The sequence below is a fragment of the Ceratotherium simum genome, chromosome 2, assembly GCF_057802395.1.
Source record: "Ceratotherium simum simum isolate JZ-2026a chromosome 2, ASM5780239v1, whole genome shotgun sequence".
In the NCBI taxonomy this organism is placed as follows: domain Eukaryota; kingdom Metazoa; phylum Chordata; class Mammalia; order Perissodactyla; family Rhinocerotidae; genus Ceratotherium; species Ceratotherium simum.
Genome location: NC_141901.1, coordinates 1,733,841 through 1,757,799, shown reverse-complemented (window position 1 = coordinate 1,757,799; position 23,959 = coordinate 1,733,841). Strand labels below are relative to the sequence as shown.

General features: G+C 39.6%; 1 protein-coding gene across 2 annotated transcripts in view; it reads left to right on the top strand.

Annotated features, from left to right (window-relative positions):
• The first annotated feature begins 8,894 nt into the window (after nucleotides 1-8,894).
• RBBP5 (RB binding protein 5, histone lysine methyltransferase complex subunit) overlaps nucleotides 8,895-23,959 on the top strand; it is a 35,839-nt gene continuing 20,774 nt past the window's right edge. The window contains exons 1-3 of one of the 2 annotated variants that reach the window (XM_004425123.3): nucleotides 8,895-9,043; nucleotides 19,784-19,809; nucleotides 20,912-21,084. In XM_004425123.3, coding sequence (XP_004425180.1) covers nucleotides 9,025-9,043; nucleotides 19,784-19,809; nucleotides 20,912-21,084 — 218 coding nt within the window. In that variant the 5' untranslated portion in view covers nucleotides 8,895-9,024. The remainder of the gene's footprint in view (nucleotides 9,044-19,783; nucleotides 19,810-20,911; nucleotides 21,085-23,959) is intronic. The other variant, XM_004425124.3, reaches the window with a different exon arrangement.

The window sequence follows — 23,959 nt, the reverse complement described above, 5'->3', positions numbered from 1 at the left end:
TGGAGCCATATTAAAATAGAGCCGGAGCAGCCATTTCAGAGGGATTGCCTTGCACGTCTTATTTTCTTTATCTTCCAAACTGGACCAAACCGCCAACATTCCAAGAAGTCAGTAGGGACAAGAATTTCCTGTTTGTAAGGACTGACGGGGACAAGTCAGTGACTTACAATTTCACAAGTCCTGAAATTGGACTCTGCTGATGACCTAATCCCTAACCAATCAATGAAGTACAAGTCTAGCCTTTTGCCTGATAACCAAATCTCAAGCGCATCTATGAAGCACAAACCTAGCCTTACCTCATCTAGTACCAATGAACCCTTCTTTAATACAACTCACCTCATCTTCCTCCCTTTTTTCCCATAAAAGCCCTGAGCCACCCCCCTGTAATGGGGACACTATTTGGGTTTCCACCTGAATCTGTGCTCCTCGAATTGCAATTCTCTGATCCCAAATAAATGCTTTGCCTCTTAAACTGGGTTCTGTTTTTGTCAGCTGACACCCCATTCTGGCAGCATAATGAGCTGAAGCTGTGCAGAGACTCCCTTCACTCCTCCACCCCCAACCCCGCTCCCAGAGGCTTTGTTTTCTTCTCTAGCTCACACCAGTCTCTACCCAGGGCACCCACCCATTTAGTCCTCGTTCGCTACCTCTTCCCCAGGCAGTTGAATTGGTGATCTCTGACAGAGAAAAGGGTTGTAACTGTGACCACATAAAGATTTTTAAAGTTTGCAATACAATCTCAATCACCTTCCATGTCCCTGAAATTTGTAAAAAATCTTAGGTGTACAGATAGCCCAGACACCTCCACATGGATTATCTTTTTAACAACTTTTCAGTATCTCCCATAGTTATTAGTCTGTTTCTTCTCCCTCTTTTTGAGTCAGATTTGAAAATACACAAGTATTCTCAGGAAATCATCAATTTCCTCTAGATTTTTAAATTTCCTGACATGAAGTTGTACAATGTGGTCTTTTCCAGCTATTTTATTCTCATAGCTCTGCCTTCTTTTTTTTTTCTTTTTTTTGTGTGAGGAAGATCAGCCCTGAGCTAACATGTGCCAATCCTCCTCTTTTTGCTGAGGAAGACTGGCCCTGGGCTAACATCTGTGCCCATCTTCCTCCACTTTATATGGGATGCCGCCACAGCGTGGCCTGACAAGCGGTGTGTCGGTGTGCCCCCTGGGATCCCAACCTGGGCCACCAGCAGCAGAGTATGTGCACTTAATCGCTACGCCATGGGGACAGCCCCTTTGCTTTCTTTTTTGAAGTGGCAGTTTTCTCTGCAGTGTTTTTCCACCTTTTAATGTAAGGAACAAGGGTTTCTTACTGATAAATAGTTTTATTATCCATCTAAAATATATGCCTATTTATTTATCAAGAATCATAAAACATGTTTTAAATAATTGTCTGAAGACATAAACCATAACTTGTGTAAATGATAATGATGGCTCATAAGCTGTATTACTGTTGACCAGTTTGGACGTAATTTGAAATTACAATGAACTGCTTGGGTTTCCTACCGAGAATTTAGCTTTTATTTCCAAATTACTGTAAAAAGCTAGAACAGCTTTTAGATTTTGATGTGGCCACCTCAGTTCACTGTTTATCTTCTGCAGAATGAATAAGAATGAAAACTTCTTCTGACTGCATTAAAGACCATACACATAATAAAGTGTCAACTATACTTTAACAATTGCCCCTAGCTTTTTTGTTTGCACTTTGCTTCACCTAAGTTTCCTCATTCTGTTCTTTTTTCTTTTTCTTTTTGGCATTTTTGTCTTAAGTATGTTTTTGCAGATCACAAAGGAATTTTTAATTTCTTACACCAATCTGAGAGTCTCTGTCTCTTAAGCAAATCTGAAAACCTTTGTATTGATTATAATGATTAATTGATTCACTTATTTTGCAAATATTTACAAACATTTTAAATACTTATCATGCCTGTAAGCCCTTCCTTTTCTAGGCACGAGGGTACAGCCATGAAGAAAATGGAAAAAGTGCTTACCTTGAAGGAGCTTATACCCTTGTAAAAGGAGATAGAAAATAAATAAACAAGTGAATGTATAATGGGAGGGGTGATAACTACCATGCAGAAAAATGAAGCCAGATAAGGGAGAGAGAGTGAGCTGGGATGGGAGGGGCTCTCTGAGGGTTTCTCTCGAGTTATCATTTCTGCAGAGACTCAAGGGAAGTGAAGGAACAAGCTATAACCCCATGGGAAGAGAGATTCAAGCAGAGGGAACAAAAGGGCAAAATTCCCGATCCAAAAAAGTGCTTAGTGTGCCAGCCCTCATGGCCTAGTGGTTAAGTTTGGCGCTCTCTACTTCAGCAGCCAGCATTCAGTTCCCTGGTGTGGACCTACACCACTCATCTGTCAGTGGCCATGCTGTGATGGCGGCTCACATACAAAAAGAGGAAGATTGGCAGCAGATGTTATCTCAGGGTGAATTTTCCTCAGCTAAAAATAAAAAAAGGCGGGGGGCAGCCAAGTGGCCCAGTGGTTAAGTTCAGTGTGCTTGGCTTTGGTGACCCAGGGTTCACAGGTTTAGATCCCGGGCCTACACCACTCATCAAACCATGCTCTGGGGGTGTGCCACATACAAAATAGAGGAAGATGGGCACAGATGTTAGCTCAGGGCCAATCTTCCTCACCAAAAAAAAAAAAAAGTGCTTAGCATGTTCATGTAACAGCAAGAAAGTCCCAGTGTGGCTGGAGAAGATTGCATTTTAGGAGATGAGAGGTCCCAGAGGGTCATATAAGCTATTCATTGCTATATTTCATTCACAGTTCATTATATGAGTATATCATGACATATCCATTCCACAGTCCTAGATATTTGGGTTATTTCCAGGTTTTTGCTATTATGAACAATACTACTATGAACATTCTTGTACATGTCTCCTGGTGCAGTTGTGCAAGAGTTTTTCTGCAATATATATCTAAAGGTAGAATTTCCTGGTCATAGTGTATACAAAACTTCATTTTCACTACATCATGAGAAATAGTTTTCCAATGTGGTTGCATCAATTCACATTCTCTTGAGAGAGTTCTCTCACAAGAATTTTGGGTGCTCTCTGTTTAGTTTTGTCAACTTTGTGGTTGTAAAACATCTCACTGTGGCTTTAATTTGCATTTCTCTGATTCTTTCCCTGAAGAGATTGAGCATCCTTTTCATATGATCTATTGGGTGATGTCTCCTTTTTAATAAAAATGGATTTGTATTTCTTCATATATTCTGGACATGAGCGTTCTGAGGTTCATTGAGGGGAAGGCTGTACAACAGACCCTCGCAGTTTCTGGGAGCATCACATCAGAAGTCTCCACAGCCCCAAGCAGATGAGCTCCCCTGGGATTTGGATTCCATCCTGGAATGAGGTGGACTTCAGATTCTGTTTACAGAGCACTGAGGGTGGAGATATTGGGGAATAAACTCTTCTTCCACCCCCTATAAAGATTTATTACCAAATATAACAGCTGTTCTCTTTTCTTGAAGTGCCCATAGCTTGATCACTGACTTGTATAACAAATGTCTAAATTTTCCTAAAAAAAAAAAAAAAAAAAGGCCACGTAGGGCTGGGGGGTAGAGAGGGGAAAATAGGTAAATGTGAAAAAAACTGCATTGAAAACCTCCTCAGGAGTTTTGTCTAATGTTTTTGAAGGGCTTTAAATTGAACTTCATCAAGTATATTAGCATCCAGTCCAGTAAGGATGATTGCAATGATAACATTGCATTGGAGAGTCAGAGAATTGAGAGGAAACCGACCTGCTGTCTTCATATAATGTTTTCCTTTGTTGCTTTTTCCTTTATGCAATGTTTTCCTTTGTTTTCAAAGAGGAGCAACTGTAGGTTTTCTTTATTAAAGTGATTTTGAATGGCTGGGTTTGGTTTTAGAAATGGTTTTGTTAAGTGTTTCCAGTTTAAAATGATACTTCCTTCCCTATCCCCTTCCAACACAAATGGTATTTGAGCATTCTCCATTGTTGGGGAGTGGAATCAGCTAGGACTCTTGTAATCAACAAAAAGTGTTTTGGGATAGCACAAGCAAAAAGGTTATCTTTTATAAAGGCCCAAGGATATTTAGCAGAATAAGAGGACATTAATGCAGCATGTTTGTGGGAACAAATTGGAAGCAGAAAGTATTATCTTTGACTTGTTTCTGAACCTCTGCTTTGTTGTTCAGTGTGCAGCCAACTACCATGGTTTATATCTATTAGGAGCCAATAGCCCTCTAATTCACATCTATTCTCTTCAACACTTAGTTCCCATTTCAAATTCTTTGGAAAGGAGTCTAATTGGGTTCAGCTTGGGTCAGGGGCTTACTTACAGAGCAAATCAACTGTGGCCAGGGGACAAGGTGCACTGTGAGCATGGGGCTTCTCTTTCCACAAACTTGTGGTTGACAAGAGGAGGTAGACTGGACTACGTGATTCGCGGGGCCCTGTGCAAAACAAAAATGCAGGGCTCCTTCGTTCAAAAATTATTGAGAATTTCAAGACGGCAATAACAGAATATTAAACAAAGCATGGGGGGCCCTTCTAAGTGTGGGGCCTGTGTGTGCGCACAGGTCTCAGGCATGAAGCTGCTCCATGCTCTGGACCTGGAGGAAGAGTCTCCAAATGCAGTTTTTAGACTCCATATGGTGGAACTAGAACCAGTGATTCTTGGTTTTGAAATTCATAATTTTAGACAGTGTTATGTTTTCCACCATTTTTTTCATTTCCTTATCCCCTCCTCAGATCCAGGAACTGTGTGTGGAATTGCTTGAATGTGAATGAGTTGGATTTTTAAAAGTCTTTTGTCCTTTCCTTTCTATTATCAGGCAATGATCTTCTGGAAGGTTGTGCAAAGTGGGCATTGGATTTGGGTGAGTCACCTTCATGAGAAGAGTTGATGAAGGAGGAGTTAATGTCCTTTTTTTAAAACTTTTTATCTTGAATTAATTTTAGACTTACAGAAAAGTTGCAAAAATAGTCTTGAGAGTTTCCATATATCCCTCCCCTCCTTCCCCTAATGTTACCACCTTATATAGCTATGGCACAATGATCAGAACCAGAAACGTTAACATTGGTACAATACTGCTAACTAAAGATATTCTTTGAATTTCACCAGTTTTTCCACTAAGGTCCTTTTCTTATTCTAGTATCATGTCCAGGATCCCACACTGCATTTATTTCTCCTTAGTCGTGTGCAGTCTGTAAAAGCTCTTCAGTCTTTGCTTGTTCTTCCTGACTCTGACTTTTTTGACGAGTACTGATCAGTGATTTTGTCAGAGGTCCCTCAGTTTGAGTTTGTTGGATGTTTTCTCTGGATTAGACTGAATATTACAGGTATGATGTCGTGTCCTCAGTGCATCCTGTCACAGGCTTGTGATGTTGACGTGTCTTGTTATCGGTGATACTGACCTTTAGCACTTCATCAAGGTGGTTTCTCCTGGGTTTCCCACTGTAAAATTTCTATCTTTCCCTTTGTAGTTAATAAATATCTTATGGAAGATATTTGAGACTATGCAAATTCTGTTTCTGCTCAAACTTCGGCCCACTAATTTTAGCACTCATCAATGGAACTTGTCTGCAGTACTCCTAGTGTTTACCTAATGGTGATATTTTTCTACAGTTTTGTCTTTAGGCTTATGGTATCCAGTCAAGATGCTGTTTCCCAGAGTTTGTATGTTAGTCCTTTTCTTCTCATTCTTTCTAGTGTAGTTATGTTATCGATTTATAATAGGTTCATTTGTTAGTTTTTAATTCTATTAGGGTTCTCTCCATATCCTAGTTGGTTTTAGTTGTCTATTTTTTGAGTATGTGAAACACTACTATGGTTCTAAGAGTTAGAGCTATGCGAAAATACACTGAGTATCACTACCTCCTCATCCCTGCTACCCCACTCTCGTTTACCCCTTTTTTCCATCCTTTCTCACCTATCCCCGATAGGTAACCAGTCTCCTTAGTTTCTGATGTGTCTTTCCTGTATTTCTTTTGCACAAATGGGCAGATGCAGTATGTTTTCTTATATGCCCTTCTGTCTCAGGGCATTCTATAGATTCTATATATCATTCTATAGATAAATCCTTTGCGCTTTCCATTTTTCACTTAGCAGTATGTCTTGGCAATCACTTTATATCAATTCACAGAGTTCTTCCTCATTTTTTATAACTGCTGAGTATGCCATTGTGTAATGTACCATAAATGTATGAACACTAAGACTGTTTTCAATATTTTGCAATTACAAACAATACTGTGTATATACTTGTGTATGTGTATTTTTTCATTGTTGGAGGTGTATATTCAAGTGAAATGTCATAGATATATTTATCTTTTTTCCCTTCCAATCCTTCTTCTCTCCAGGGAACTGAGAGCTGTGTTGATGTTACTGTCCATATGATGTTTTCTTTCTTAGCTGTAACTACCTTTGAAGTCTGTGATCTCTGACAACAAGCATGAATTGTGGTCAAGAGTACATTATCTGAGAAAGTCTTTACTCCCTGACTAGGCCAATATTTTGGGTGGCATCCCCAGCCTTGTACTACAGTAGTGGTTCTCAACCTTGTCTGAACATTAGAATCACCAAGGAGCTTTTACATATTAATGCAGAATCTCCAGGTGTGGAGATACCAGCACCTGTATTATTTTGAAGCACCCCCAGAAATTCCAATGTGCAGCTAAGGCTGAGAACCACTAGATTAAATCCTTGAAATGTTACAAGAATCTCCTGGCCCCCACCATATTCCCTGTCATTTGAGCAAGCTGCCAGAGCACATCCTGGCTGACTGGGAGGTGCTCCACTCAGAATTCTTGATTTTTACCTAGAGGAGAGGTAAGTACCAGTCGGCCTAATTTAGGGAGGATCTGTAAAAGTTTGTAATGAAATAGAAGTTCAGCCTAGCTAAGAATTAGTTTCTTCTTTCTCACAGAGTCTGAATGACAGGTACAAGTTGCTTCAGGCCAAGAAGGAAGAATATTAAATTTCCTTTTCTCTCCTTCAACACACAAATCCGGGTATCTTCCTTTGTAGTTAGTAGTATTAATAAGCTCCAACTAACACATGTAAAGCAAAGTCCACCAGTTATACTGTTTTTCATCAAATCAAAGATACCATGAGTTATGACACACAGTTATCTTATTCTTAGCACTAAGAAAAAAAATCCACTGCTAAATAATTATGAGATATAGTCAAATGAAAGATATACCCCTATTTGAGAGATTTTAAAATATGGAAAAATGTGCAAATTAGAACTGATGAAATACAGTAGATCTTTAGCCTAGACTTCATCTTTGAACAGCAAGTCTATATGATCACTTGAATGTCGCACAGGCTCCTTAAACTTGAAGTGTCCCAGTCTGGATTCTTCATCTATCTTGCCAAAGCCGTTCTGTTTTCTGCATTCTCTGACCTTGGAAACGGAGCCACCCAAACTAGAAACACAGAAGTCCTGCCAGACTCCCCACCGGGTCTCATCCATCTCTCTTGAATGTGTTGCCTTCTCTCTCTCCCTCTACCGTGTTTGAGTCAGGTCTTCCTTATCTCTAATCAATCCTTCCTCTACCCTGTCCTTGTTTTCTTCCTTAAACATCATGACCAAATTATTCCTTGCTTAAAAATCCTACAAGATGAATATTCCATCCAAAAAATAGGCAAAGGATATGAACAGGCCACCTCACAGAAGAGAAAAATACACATTTATACATGTGAAAAGTTGTTGACCCTCATTATGAAATAAACGTAACAGTGACATTTTTTCACCTATCCAGTTGGCAGAGTTTGAGAGAACTGATAATAACGAATGATTACAAGAGTGTGCAGAAATATTCCTATACACCATTGTTGGCAGTACGACATTTTGGTGACATTTCGGCAATGTTTTGGATATGTGAAGGAACGCAAAGTGCCTAATATCTGTGAGCCTCAATTCCTGTATTTTCAAACGGGGCTGATATCTACCCTGATGGCCTCAAGGAAGTGAGATAATTTAGGTGAAAGTGATTTGTAAATGATAATAGCTAAGATTCACTGGCGCTTGCGGTTCTAAGGGCTTCATGTGTTAATTTACTTAATCTTTACGCTAATCCTGTAAGTACGATCATCATCCCCATCTTACGTAAGAAAACTGAGGCCAGAGGGTCAATGCTGCCCACGGGGCGGCGGCAGCAGGGAGTGGAGCTGGGAGCGCTGGCGCTAAAGCTCGATAAGGGGATCTAGCTCGAGCCCTCCGCGCGGCGAGCCCGCGCCGACCCCGCCCGCCTGTGACGGCCGCAGCACCGTCACCTGTTTGGACAGGAGGGGCGGAAACCGACCGCCCGGCGAAACCGCCCGCAGTCCGGCTGGCGGAGCTCGAGCGCTCAGCCCCCCCATCGGGGCTCCTTGTCAGCGCCCGGTCAACGCTGCGTGCGCGGGAGCGCTCCGAGACGGCCCGACAGGCCAGCGCACGCTGCTGTGAGATAGCGGCATATCTTTACAAACGTGACACAACGTTGACGACACCGAGACAGGCGACAACCAGCCTACACACACGGAGAGCACGCGCCTGGGCCCCAGCTGCTCTCCACACCCGAACCCTGCTTTCCCACTTCAGTCGGACTTACCCGGAACCTTTCCTGCGTGGTCTGGTGCCTCCTGCGGGGACAACCCCGATGAACACACAACACAGCAAGGACTAGTAGTCTAACTATATGCCTGAACTTTCTAGCTCACTTACATGATCTGGGAGAAACTAGCTTCAAATATTTGCACTTTTTAAAGAACTAAGTGACGGCGTTATTTTTATCCTTTAAAAAATATCACAATTAAATGATTCCGAGAGAGTTTGTTCTGCTTTTTGGTTAGGCATATATATCGACAGCCCACATGAAATGAACAAGGAAGGCGGGGGAAGAAAGCGGAAGCCGCGGGGTCTTCTCAGCCAGAAAGTCTCCGGAGCTTGCGCCAGGCTGCTTGCGGCGCCCCCAACTTAGACGCAGGTGTTGGAAGCGGGCGGGGGAAGAGGCGTCGTTGCTGGAGCTGAGACCAGACGGCCAGAGTGCTCAGGGATGAACCTCGAGTTGCTAGGTGAGGAGGGCTGTGGCTGCGTCTTAGAGAACCCTTCGGTCCTGGAAAGGAGGGAACCCGGGCAGGAGGGGACTCGGGCTGCAGCCTTAGGGACACAGTTGTGCGGTGGCTCTCGGGCGCTCTCGATATGGAGCAGCAGCAGCAGGAGGAAGCGCAGCTTCTGCCCGAGCAGAGTGCATTGCCTTTCCCGAGGCCACTTTTCAGATCAGGTGTGGAGCGATAGAGAGAGTTTGTGACTTGGTTTTGATTACAAGGTTCACTGGTGCTGAAGTAGCCCAGGGCAGGCAGGACCAGAGTTACTGGGGAAGGAATCAGAGGAAGTGAGGCTTGAGGTGACGCTTCGAAGACTTGTCAGGAGTGGGTGCCTGGACAGGTTAAATCTTTTTGTAGAAACACGGGATGCCTAAGGAGGGGAGCTTGGAGATCTTCTAGTGGAAGTCTTTTATTGAGCAGACGAAAAAAGGCTCAGAGGGTGGTGACTTGAAGGCACTAAGGAAGTAAATGGCATACTTGGCACTGGAATCCACTTATCTTGACTTTCTGTTTAAGGTCCTTAACTACCAGGGACGGTATGTAAAACACCGAGGTATGAACTGCAGAAGCAGTTACCTTTCGTTACCCTCTCTTTAAGTCATTTCCTCCCTACCCCTTACCTGGCTTGTTTAAAAACTGGAGGTCTTTTCTTCTAGGGTTTCATTAGGTATTTGGCATGGTAGCCTAGGGGTGTCTGAGGTTTACTAGAACTCCTAAACGACTTGCTCTATTTGATGGTACTTTTTTCTTAAAAAAAAATTTCAGAAGATATACTGCTGTCCAAAGGGCTACAAAGATATGAAAGAAATGGTCTTTACCTTTAAGGAGCTTTTTGTTAAGCAGAGAGAGTAAGGTGGTTGTGTAAATAGCCATAATATATTGCAGAACATAGACCAGCCTTTAAGAGTCATTAGCAAGTGCTAAGAACATGTAGAAGAGGGAATGAATATCTTTGGGGTAGGGGAAGAAAGGTAATCAGGAACAAAAAAACCTGTGGAGGAGTTGGGGTTTTAGTGGACACTTAAGATTGGTAAAAAATTGACACACTGAAATACGAAGATATGGGGAGGAATGCTCATTAGGAATGTGCCTGAGCTAAGACATCAGTGAGAGAAGACCTGATGAATTTTCTTGCTTGGCCCTGCTGTGGGTACTGTGAATAAAGAGAAGGCCAAGAGATGGAGTTGGTGCCTTCTATTTGGTGGAGGCTCTTGAGTGCCCAGCCAGAAAGTTTGTGCTTTTTAAGGAAGGGAAGGCAGATCCATTGAATTGTTTTGACCTGATTAGTAACTCAATCAGAGCTATGATTTTTTTAAGATTTATTTGACAGCAATATGTAGTTGAGTCTTGGAGGGTGTGAAACCAGTATGGAGGGCTAGAACAGATGAGTGATAAAGAAGGCCTGAGCTAGGAAATGGAAAGAAAAGGCATTGAGGAGGGAGAGTTGACAGAATTTGAGAATTGATTGCATGTGGTGGTGGTGGTGGTGGGGCTGGTGGTGAGAAAGAGTGAAGTGAAAAATGCTGGGAGCCAATAGTGGTATTACTGACAAACATTTAAGGACATTGGGAAAAGACAGCATTGGGTATGTTGAGTGTGGATTTGGGGTTTAGGAGATAGGTTTGGATTTATGAGAGTTGTAATCCTCCTACAGGTGGGCTAATTAAAACCTTGTGAGTAGATAACAAGACCAAGGGAGAAAGTGGGAGGGGCAGAAAAGAAAACTACTGAGGACAGCATCTTGGACAATTACCTATATTTAGAGGATAGGATAAGAGGAGGAATAAATGATAATAAATAAACTAACAGTTATATAGTACTTACTATCAGCTAGGCGTATTTTCAAGTGCTTTCCATATATTTATCCATGTAGAGGTAGAAGAGAATACAGGTTGGTGGGGTGTCTTCCATAGAAGCCACTTTTAGAGCATTGGAGGCTGAGAGCTGAGATAGGGCTGCTCTGTTTAGTCCTTAGGCACCTTGGGGCCCCTCAGCAACTTGAGCAAAGCCAGATTACAGTGATTTGAGGAAGGTGTGGGAGATGAAATGGAGGCAAACGGTTGACCCTTATTTTAAAAACTTAAGGATGGAGGAAAGGTGGTAGACAGGCTAGTACCTTGAAAGAGATGGCAGAGTCACGGGAAAGGCTGTTTTGGAATGATACAGAAGATTCATGAGGGTGAAATTTGGGAAGGAATATTTAGCATTGGAAGGTTAGACAATTTAAAAGAATCTTCTGTCCAAAAGATATAAATCGCGATGAAAATGACTGGGTTTTAGAGCAAGAAAGTTCATGACTGCAGATAAAAAGGAGAAAGTAACAGAAGTGATGTGATTGTGGGACCACACTAAAGGATAGCTGGCCAGATAGAGGAAAGAGATGATCATGTGTTCTTAATGTGGACACTCAAGATACTAATTTTACTTCTGCAACTACTTTTTGAGCCCTTGCTGTGTATCAGGCAGTGTGCACTGGAGATACAAAGTTAAATAAGAGTTTTTCAAACTTATTTTTACCACAACTCACAGTAAGAAATATATTTTCTATCTTAATCCATTATATATACATATACGTATAACTAAGTTTCTTGAAATTATGCTTAATCCTGGTTATGCTCAATGTCCTCTGATATCTTCTAATTATTAAAAAACGTTGTGGCTCACTAAATTGATTTATCCGTTTATGGTAAATTGAGTCCTACCGTTTGAAAAACATTGAAATAAGGTACAACCTTTGACATGGATAAATGCATAGAACTAGGAGGAGAAACGTAAACCAGTAACTGTGTGTAATATGGAACCATGGTAAGTGAATGCATTATGGGAATCCAGCCAAAAGAGCAGTTAATTCTGCATTGTTGGTGGCAGGGTGGCAGTAAAATTTGGGGATGATTTTACAGAGGCAGTGCCATTTAACCCTGTCTGGAAAGATAGAGTAGGATTTTTCCAGAGAGGCAAGTTGGAGACGGTAATTACCAGTGCAGAGAACTGCGGGGGCTAAGGTTCTGAGGCACGAATGTGTGTGGGATGTTCAGGAAATGGTTAGTAGTCTACATCTAGTGGTTGGGGTAGGTTATGCGAGGTTCTGTACTAGGTGCTGATGGGGAGTTAGCCAAAGATAAAATGGAAAATACTGGTTGGGCCAGATTGAAATTGTTTCTTAAAATTACACTTGGGAGTTTAGTATATTGTTTAGCAAGGGAGATATTTAAGGAAGTGAGTGACATGATGAGTTTTGGGGCTTAGAAAGTTGGCAGTGGCAGCTTTGTAAAGGATTGATGAGGGAGGCAAGACAAGCCAAGAAAATGTGGTAATTATGATAGTGATGGCATTGGATCGGGGTAGGGCAGGATCAGTTATCTAGACATCTGCAAGTTGCATTTCTCTAAAAGAAGTGCCACTAACTGTGTCATCACCTGTTAGATTGTGGAAGCAGAGTGGAAACTGCTACCCTGGACCTAACTGTTACAGTAGGGAGGAATTGGTTGGCAAGTAAAAAATAATAGGACCATTGGGAGAAAAGGTCCATGAAATGTTAGAACTCATGATAATCAAGTCTTTAAGGAGGCAGATGTTCAGCAATTTAGAGAAGAGACATTATTCCATGTCATGAGACTGGGAGAAAGAAAGCTGGAAAGGCTGGGGAAACTAAAAGGCGGTTTGGAGAAACGATCCTAACAGAAAAAAAGAGGAGGCACCTGAAGAAACTGGTGTGATTGTGCTGAAAACAGTTTAACCTCCGAGTCCAAAAAGGCATGTACAAAACAAGGGCACATAGCTGAAGGTGAGCATGTGAGGGTGGCACAGGCTTTTAAGAATAGTGTCAGGAAAAAGCTAATGTGCTTGAAGGCCAAGATTGTAAAAATGAGGCAACTAGAGAGGGTGTTTAACATTATTGGAGTGTGAAGAGCAAAGAAGTTTCCCGTTTGGGCTGGATGGTGTAATACCAAAAGTGTTCATTCACAACCCACAGACGTCTTTTGTGTGCCTGCTGTGGACTTCATAAACAAAGGGGAGTGCAATGCTTAGCTGCTTATTTTTCTTTTGCCTTCACTGGGAAAAGGATGTTTTTTTTGGAGTAAATAAAGTGAACATTGGTTGCTGCCAAGAAAAGCCCTCAGTGGGTAGAGATTTTCGCTGGGTCGCTTAGCCCCCTTCTCTTGGTCAAATTGCGTTCCTCGGCCTTAGGGAGCTTGCAAGTACAAGAACTGTTGGTGGTTTTTGAGATCTGGGGAGAGAAAGGAGGACATGTTCCAAGAAAGGAGATGGGGAAATTTTGACTTTAAATAAAGGGCAGGTGTGTTTTGCAAATCATAGACTAGTAACCTTGAGGTCAGATTTGGGCAAGATTCTAGAGGCTTTTTTTTTTTTAATAATTTTATTTATTTATTTATTTATTTTTCCCCCAAAGCCCCAGTAGATAGCTGTATGTCATAGCTGCACATCCTTCTAGTTGCTGTATGTGGGACGCGGCCTCAGCATGGCTGGAGAAGCAGTGCGTCGGTGCACGCCGGGGATCCGAACCCAGGCCGCCAGCAGTGGAGCACGCACACTTAATTGCTAAGCCATGGGGCCGGCACTCTAGAGGCTTTTTAATGTAGTTAAGAGTATGGTTTCTGGGTCAGGTCTCAGTTTTGCCAGTTTTTAACTGTGTGAACTTGGGAAGTGACTTAACCTTTAAGCCTAACTTGCTTCATCTGTGCAATGGAGTATAATAGAACCTACTTCATAGTGAATTGAGAGGACTGAAGGAGATGATCTAGAGAAGGCCTTGGCACGGGGTCTGACACATAAGCACTTGGTAAGTGGTAGCTGTTCATGATAAATGCAGGTTTGAGTACTTCAAAAAAATGATGAGCCAGCATGAGTTTAAGTCTGGAAAGCTCAGGGAGGTTAATTTCAGGCTTTTCACATTAACAGATGTAGTCCATATTTCACAACAGTGGAAACAGTGCGAATATACGTACAGAAAAAATTACCTTTCTCTCCGTCTCCGAATGGTAACTCTCTGGAGTTTATCCTTTTATGCTCTTTTCCTTGCTCATAGAAACATATTTAAACGAATTTGTAAGGGCTTTGGTTTTGCTTTTTACAGAAATAGAACGTTTTTATACACATTACTTGCAACTTGCTTTCTTCACTTAACACTATAAAATACTGTTCCTACACGTTAGGAGATAATCTAATGATTTTTAATGCATTCATGTAGATACACACTCATGATCTAACTTGAACTGTAAATGCTTTTTTAAAAAAACTATGGTTTTTTCCTCGTCTCCTCCCTTCTTTGTTGGTAGTCCCATGTATCTCCTTCCATATTTTTCTGCATGCCTGTACTTGTGTGTGTGTATACACGTTAACAAAGAAATGAGATTATATCATATACACTTTGTGTCTTGCTTTTTTTTCATTTAGTAATACCCGTAAAAATTTCTCTAGGAGAATTAGTATAGTTCATCCATGTTTGAATACAGTGTAATTTATTCAATCATTCCACTGTTAATTGGCATTTACCTTGTTTCTGGTTTTGGGGATTTTTCTTTTTCTTTTTTTTTGCCACTAAGAACAATACTTTAAATACCCTTGTATTTTTGTCCCATGTTGTGTTTATGTCTATGGAGATTAGATTTCCAATTGTAGGATTGCTAAGATAAAGACTGTGTTTTTGCTTTTAATAGATGCTGTCAGATTCCTTTTCCAAAAGGCTCTAACAATTCCCATTTTTACGGGTAACGCGTGAACATACCCTTTGTCCACCTTCCCCCCCAGCAGTAGGTGTTCTCTACACATTTTCCTGTCTGATGGATGACAGTGGCATCTCATTTTTAATTTGATTTACATTTCTCTGACTACAACTGAGTTTGATCGTGTTTTCCTTGTTGAGAGGCCATCTGATTTTGTTCTTCTGTGACTTATTTATTCATATTCTTTGTTTTTTCCTTTTTGTTTTTTTTTCTTATCAATGTATAAAATGGCTTTATTATATAGGTATCAACTCTTACTGGTCATCTGCTTTGCAGTTTTTTCCTAAATCTGTCTGTTTATCGGAACTTTTGCCATGCAAAATGCTGTAATTTTTTCTGTGTGTGTGTGAGGAAGACCAGCCCTGAGCTAACATCTGGTGCCAATCCTCCTCTTTTTTCCTGAGGAAGACCGGCCCTGGGCTAACATCCGTGCCCATCTTCCTCCACTTTATATGGGACGCTGCTACAGCATGGCTTAACAAGCGGTGCGCGCCCAGGATCGGAACCAGCCAACCCTGGCCCGCCGCACCGGAGCGTGCGCACACTTAACCACTTGCGCCACTGGGCTGGCCCCCAAAATGCTGTAATTTTTATATAATCAAATATATTTCCCTTTTCTTTTGTTTTTTGTCACATGGTTAAGGTCTCCCCCATCCTGGATTATACACGTGGTCTCCTAGATTTTTTCCGAAGATTTTTGTTTTTTTTTAAATATTAATTTACCTGAAATTTATTTTTATATGTGATATGAAAGAGGAATTGTAACTTTTTTCTCTTCCAGATGGGTAGTCAATTGTCCGTCCCTATATATTAAATAAATTCCCCACTAAATTGAAATGCCACCTTTATCATATATCAGTGGCCTTACAGTACATTTAGAAAATTTTGTTTTTTATATTTGTCTTTAATCTATCTGGAATTGCATAAAATTTATTAGTTTTTGGAGAAAGCTGTTAAGCTTTCCCATCCCCGAATGTGTAGATTGTCTTTTCATTTGTTCAGATTTTATGGCCTTAACAAAGACTATGTAGTTTTCTTCATGCGTGTCCTGTCTTCCTTGTTACCTTTTTTCCTTAAATATTTTATACGTTTGTAACCGTTGTAAATGGAGTTTTCCCCTTTATTTCCATTTCTGGATACTAATTGGTAGTGTAAAGAAAAGCTGTTAATGTTCGAATATTTATGTTATATCAAACCACTTTACCTTATTTTCTTATTAATTTGGGTAGTTTTCTTATTAGAGTGTCTTGTGTTTTCTAGGTTTTCAGTGATATCAGCAAAAGAGAAATAGTTTTATCTCCTTATATTCAATGTTTAAACCAATTATTTCATTTTCTTATTCCATGGGCCAGAACCTCCAAGATGGTGTTAACTAATAATTGTGATACATCCCTTTCTAGTTGCTGATATTAATTGAAATGGTTTTAATATTTCATCTTTTGGAATAATTGTGTTTTTGGTAAATAGTTTTATCATTTATTGTAGTCTTCTATTCCTTTTATTAAAAATGGTCATTGAGTTTTAGCAGATGTTTTTTTCAGCATCTACTGATAGGATTGTATGGCTTTTAAACACTCTGACTGAGATGCATTAGAGTGCATTGTGCTGTGAAAGGTGTTTGGAGTGGTGTTGCCGTCATCCTGTTCCTTTTTTTCCCTGCTATATCATAGTGCCTTCTTATATGGTAGAATAATAAACTCCAGATTCTTTGTGTTTAGAATTTGGTTATAATTGTATATGCTGCTAGATATTACTTTTCAAGTCGGCAGAATCTAAAGGTGAAATACCATGAAACGTTTATGTTCTTAAGTGAAAGGGACTCTTGTTTTCTTTTTTGTACTGTCTCTATCAGATTTTGGTATCAGTTATGTTGGCTTTACAAAAAACTAACATTTTTTTTTCTGTTCAGAAATAGCTTAAATAACATAGTGATTGTCTACTGCTTGAGATTTAGGGGGCCTGCTGCCTTTTGTTTTTTTGAGTGGTAGGTCTTTAACAGCCTTTCAGTGTGTTCTTTACTCATTGATCCAGTCAGGGATTTTTCTTCTGTAATCAGTTTTGGATATGTGAATTTTGCCATACAAGTCATTCACGTTTTTTGAATTATCAAGTGTATTATGAAGTGAAATCTCTTTGGCATTCACATGTTTGGGCGTCTTTTTTTTTTTTCTCCTTCATGGTGTTTACAACCAAGCCTAAGTAATCTAATTGTAACACAAAATGGTAGATGGGAGGATGGAGAATACAAAAGTGGTGTTGAACATTCTCTGAGGAAATGGCCTTGTGCTCCTGTAACCCTGCTTGACAGCATTCTTGCTCAGGCCCTTCAGCCAAAGTACCCCAAACTAGCTTAGTCTTTTTTATATGTCACTTTCTCTTTGTGCTCCTTTAAACTCCTTATAATCCTTGTAATCCTGTCAACTAAGATGACCCTCAAAAAAAGGGAAAAAAAGAAACCTACCCCAAAACATAAGACAAAAATACAGAATCAGGGGTAATCTGTATTGGGGGTAATCATACATTAAAATAGTCCCTGGTTTCTGGATTCTTTCAGAATCTTACGTGTGGCTTTCCCTTCTTCCAACACAGCAAGTCACACTCTGCTCCTTTCTGATTACTCTGTATATTTAGGTTGTGGTTTTTTATTTGTTTTGTTTTTAATTTTTGAATAAGTAGTCCTTTTTGTTTGTTTCTCAACCATGTGAATATAGATCTATATTATTGATTTAGAAAGATAAGTAGGATGTATTTTTAAAGAAGCAAATCACATAATAATATGTGTAGTATTTTATTTAAAAAACAAATTAAACCTTAAATACGTGAATGTTTGTATAAGCATATAGAAATATATGGAAGCTTTTTACTTTGATGAGTCGGTTGCGGGGAGGAAATTATCATTTTTTAATTATATATTTCTGTATTACTTATATATATTACTTTAGTAACTTTAAAAAGATTTCTTTCAAAAATATCTTGATCTGGTTTCAGCACTTAATTTCATTCTTTTCTTTCATAACTGAATGTGATCAGCTACAGTAAATCTGGTTCATGTTAGATAAATCAAGATAATTACCTTTTTTGGCAATTATTTACCTTTGGTTTCATCTTTCCTTTAGTTTTCTTAACTGGCCTCTGTATTTTGATTAGTTTTAATGTTTTCACTCTTTAGTTTTCTATTAAATTTTATAAAGGACAAAATATAATGAAACTGGTTTTCAGACTCTTTTTTTTTTTTTTTTTGGTGAGGAAGGTTGGCTTTGAGCTAACATCCATTGCCAGTCCTCTTCTTTTTGCTGAGGAAGATTGGCCCTGGGCTAACATCCGTGCCCATCTTCCTCTACTTTATATGGGACGCTGCCACAGCATGGCTTGACAAGTGGTGTGTCAGTCCTCGCCTGGGATCCGAACCTGCGAACCCCGGGCCGCCAAAGCAGGAGCGCGAGAACTTAACTGCTATGCCACTGGGCCGGCCCTCAGACTTTCTTTTAAAGCACTAGACTTCTTTTTTAAATGGAATCTTATTTGGACACCCTAAATATAGGACAACTTTCTTGGACCTGTAGTTCTCAGAGTGTAGTTTAAAAACCACTGTAATGAGATATTTAGGTAATAACCTACGAAATACTGACAAAGATGGTGCTGCTGCTGAAATTAAACTCTGACAAGCAGACACATCATCATACCATCATCTATAGCTTGAAATGTTTATTACTAATGTACAAATACCAAATTTAATAGAGGAAAAGCATTCAGGGATGTTTGTACCAAGATTGTTTGCTTAAGAAATTAATACAGGGAATTGTATGTTCAACCAACTACCAGATTATGTTACAACCTAAAAGCTGTTATTAGGAAGGAGAATGATTGTTGCTGGTTGGCTGCTGTTAATAAAGGTTTTAGAGAGTAGTTGGGACTTAGATAATTTGACTGAGTTGAATTTTTAAAAGTTCGTTATTTAAAAATAACCATAGGGGCTGGCCCCGTGGCTTAGCGGTTAGTGCGCGCGCTCCGCCACTGGCAGCCCGGGTTCGGAACCCCGGGCGCGCACCGACGCACCGCTTCTCCAGCCATGCTGAGGCCGCGTCCCACATACAGCAACTAGAAGGATGTGCAACTATGACATACAACTATCTACTGGGGCTTTGGGGAGAAAAAGGGGAAAAAAAAAGGAGAAGTATTGGCAATAGATGTTAGCTCAGGGCCGATCTTCCTCAGAAAAAAGAGGATTGACATGGATGTTAGCTCAGGGCTGATCTTCCTTAAGGAAAAAACAAGAAAAAACCCAAACCATAATAACCCCTTTACATGTTTACAGAAATAACATTTTTATGAAAAATAACTATTTTCTAAAACAAAAAATACTGAATGATAAAAGTGGCATTGTTTTACGTTTTTACAGATCCTTTTTTTTTTTTTTTTTTTTGGTGAGGAAGACTGGCTCTGAGCTAACATCTGTTGCCAATCCTTCTCTTTTTGCTGGGGAACTTAGCCCTGGGCTAACATCTGTGCCCATCTTCCTCTGTTTTGTATGTGGAATGCCGCCACACAGGGCTAAATGAGTGGTGAGTATGTCCACGTGCGGGATTCAAATCTGCGAACCTGGGGCCGCCAAAACAGAGCGTGCGAACTTAACCACCGGGCCAGCCCCTTTACAAATCTTTTTAATGTTTGCGTAAATAGAAGTTGGCAGACTTCTCACATCTGCTCGTGCGTTCACTCTGTTGCGATATCACAGGTCATATTGCCTCAGGAGAACTCATCTGTAACTTATGAGATGAGAGTAAAAATGGCAAATACCATCTTGGTATGATAATGAAACTGGGTGTGACCTCATGGAGTCCCTGAAAGGGTGTCAGTTCCCCATCAGTACTTTTCAAACCACTGCTCTACACTATTTGTGAGCTGTGGGATCCCTGGTATTTTGCACATGTTCCATCAACTCTCTTTCTTTGCTTTGTTGCAGAGTCCTTTGGACAGAATTATCCAGAGGTAAGAATACAGTATTGTTGTGATTTTAGCAATATGTTAACTTGCTAGCTTTTACGTTTGAGTGGAAAATGCATTTTGATCCCTTTTTTTTTTTTCTTTTGGACAACAGAAGGAACTAAGTGTTTAATTTTGAGCAAGGGAGGGAGATAGATAGGCAATATTGGCTGGAAAATCTCACCGTAATGTTGTAAATCTTACGGTTCATTTCCCTTTAAATTAAAACAAGACTTTGATTGAGAGTTTTTCACAAACAGTACTGTCACCTGTACATAGATTGATTTTTCCTGTGTGCTTTTGTAGATTTGATCAATGTTTTTACATAGTAATAATCAATATGTATGTTAGAAGTGTGCTTTACTTTTCTTTTTTTTTTTGTGAGGAAGACCAGCCCTGAGCTAACATCCGATGCCAATCTTCCTCTTTTTTGCTGAGGAAGACTGGCCCTGGGCTAACATCCATGCCCATCTTCCTCTACTTGATATGGGACGCCGCCACAGCATGGCTTAACAAGTGGTGCGTCGGTGTGCGCCCGGGATCCAAACCAGTGAACCCCGGGCCGCCGCAGCAGAGCGTGTGCACTTAACCACTTGTGCCACCGGGCCGGCCCCTACTTTTCTTAAATGTAAAAATATTTTGTAATACTTAGAATATGTTTCAATGTAGTCATTATGGTTGTTTTAAATGGCTTGATATTAATATAAAATAATTTATTTGACTCTCCTAATGTTCCAGGGTTTTTGTTTTAAATTACTTTTCTTGGAATAAATTCCAAGTACTATGATTACTGGGTCGATAGGCTAACTCTTTTAATGAATCTTTTATATTTTACCTAATTGCCCTCCAGAGTGTGTGTACAGAGTTACAGTGGTGGTATAAGGGATTGATCACATCTGTTTCCAAAAATTCTCTGTTAGCTTTTATAAATCTTTCTTCATTTTGGCTAGTTTAATAGGTGTAAGAACACACATAGAGATTATTTTGGTGTATGGTACATCATAATTTAAATTCAAGAGAAGTATCATGGATGATAGAGAACCTTTAAGAAATAATTTGGATACCTGGGTATTATTGCCTATATTCTTGTGTTTGTTTTAATTTTTAGGAAGCTGATGGAACTTTGGATTGTATCAGCATGGCGCTGACTTGCACCTTTAACAGGTGGGGCACGCTGCTTGCAGTTGGCTGTAATGACGGCCGAATTGTCATCTGGGATTTCTTGACAAGAGGCATTGCTAAAATAATTAGTGCACACATCCATCCAGTCTGTTCTTTATGGTAAGTAATTTTAATATTAATGTATTTAATATGAGTTAAATGAGAGGGATGAATGGTGACTGTGTAATTGCCAATCTGATGGTAGATATTTTAATATTTAGAGTTATATTAAATATTCAGCCATTAGTAATACAATTTCTCATAGCTTATGTGGACCTTGAACCCATGCTGTCCTTGAAGCACCTTTGTGGGGAGAAATTCACTGTAATATGGATGTATGTCAGGCTCTGTCTGGGAATATTTCAATACTGAAATGAGATATTTACAGGTTGCAGCTGTAGTAATATTTGTGATATTGACCTTTCATTTAAAATAAAAATTCTTGATTAGGAGGGAAGCTGGGGAGTCATCTAGTCCAGCCTTGTTCAGGTTCTTGAGTTCCAGCAGTCTTACCCAGCAGTGATCACAAGCATGCTTCTTCCTTGATTGGATTATAGTTACTAAGGCTTTCTATTAAATACATGGAGCTGAAGTCTGGTGTGATACAGATTCCCATTGGTTTCTTACTCTCTGAGACTACCCTGTTTGCTTCAGAAAATTTTATTTTGGAGCAGCACTTCTTTTGAATGAATTTGGGGCCAAAAAAAGCACCTAATCAGTTGTAGATTTATTAAACTGTAACGTATTTCCTTTTGTCTAAGTACAAGCAGCAGTGGTATTGTAAAGCCCTGCATTGGGAGGTGGCCTGAATCCCAGTCTAGGTTTGGCCACTAATGAACTGGTGGCTTTGGCCAAAACTTTTCTCTAATATGCAAAAAGAGCACCAGCCTGGATGATCTCTTAGGTCTTTTCCAGCTCCTTTGCATTTCATTTCTTTTTTATTGTTGTGTTCTTGCAGTGAAGATTTAAAAAGATAGGTATATTTTTAACAGCTTTAAGATATATATAATTCATATACTATAAAATTCACTCAAAGTGTACAATTCACTGGTTTTTATAATTTCACAGAGTTGTGCAACCATCATCACAATCTAATTTTAGAACTCTTACCTATCAATAATATACATATATTTTTATTATAAAATAATATAGAATGTTAGAAAATACAGCAAAGTAGAAAAAAGAACTACTATCACCTGTAGTCCCACCACCCACATATTATTGCTGTATTGCCCAGATACAAATATTTTAATGTTTTTATGTACAGTTTTTAAAAAACTGAATTTATAATTGTGCTATATTCTATTTTATATTTTGCTTTTTACCTCCTTAACACTGTCCAGACATTTTCCTGCTTGCATAGCCTTTGAAAACGTTTTTTATTGCTATATATCTTCTGATAGATAAACCATAATTTACTTAATCATTTTTTGTTTCTCTGCTACATAATATTTAGTGAATGTCTTTGTGCATAAAGTTTTTGTCTCATATATTCATTTGTTCAGCAAACACTGAACATGAGTTATGTACCAGGTACTGTGTTAGGCTTTGGGGACATGCAACAAATAAGGGGAAATTGTTGATTAGTAGGGGGAGATGCGTGTGCATATGGGTACATAATACTGAAGCTTTATAGGTCCTATACAAGAACTATATTTGAGATTTAGTGGAGGCGAAGGTACAAAGGAGGAAATGATCAATTGTACTGGAGGAGAATAGTGGCCAGGGAAGGCTTTAAAGATGAGGTAATTTCTAGCCTCAAAGTTGTAAGATGAGTAAGTGTTTGCCAGTTGTGTTCTAAGCTGAGAGCACTGCACAGGTCAAGGCATGTTGGCTGGAAGCAAGTGTGGTAAGATGAGGACCTCAAGTAGTTCAGGATAGCTGGATCATGATGTGGGAGGTGTGATGTGCAGCAGCCAAGGTAAGCTGAGATCCTAATGGAGGTCATTGTGTGCCACACTAGGAATGTGGACTTTATCTTGTAGGTACTGTGAAGCCATTAAAAGATTTCAGGAAGAAAAATGACATGATGAGCGTTGTATTTTAGAAAGATCTTTGGAACAGCGTGTGTAAGAAAGATGGAAGGGGGCAGTGAATGAAGATAGAAGAATTGCAGTGGTTAGGCTGGAGATGAGGAGAGTTGAAGTGGCAATGGAGCTGCGTGGTACAGATATGAGAAATGGTAGAAATAAGGGGTCTTGGTCATTAATTAGATAAGGAGTGGGAGTGAAGTAGAGAAGTTAAGATGATCCTCAGGTTTCTGGCTTAGATGAAGATACTAATATAAGATTTGAGGGGAAATGGTGAGCTTGAGAACATGGTTGCATGTCTCCTTATATTTTCTTGCAATTACTTGCTGTATGAGTCTCTTCCCTGGAAGATGGTAAGTGCTGTGATCCATGAATCTTGTCTGCCATTTTACTGCTGTATTCCCAACTTCTAGCATTGCACCTGGTGTCTAGCAGGTGTGGAGATCCTGGTTGGATGAATGGGGGTATCTTAGTGGAGATGCCCAGTAGGCATTTGATCTGTGATGTTTCGTTAGAATTGACTTCCAGAAGTGTGTTATTACTAGGTCAGAGGGTTTGAACAGTGAGAGATTTTCTCCCTCTCCCCCCAACGTTTTTTAACTTTTTATCACAAAACTTGATTATTAAAAACTTAAAAAAAATTCAAACAATGTATGAATATATAAAGAAAAGAATGAAAGCCCGTTGTCTTCTCCTTGAGATAACTACTGTTTGAGTATGGAATATATCTTTTATCTATAAGATATACTTATGTCCTTTTCTCTGCATATATCAAAAACTACATGCACATATCCATTGTATATGTTTTTTTAAAAAATGGTGACATGCTATATATTTTGTTCTATATCTTGCTTTTCACTTAATGTATAGTGGATGTTTTTCTGTATTGAGAGAGAGATATATATATTTCATTTTAAATAGATGTGTGTGTGTATATATATATGTGGTATTGCATAGTATATATG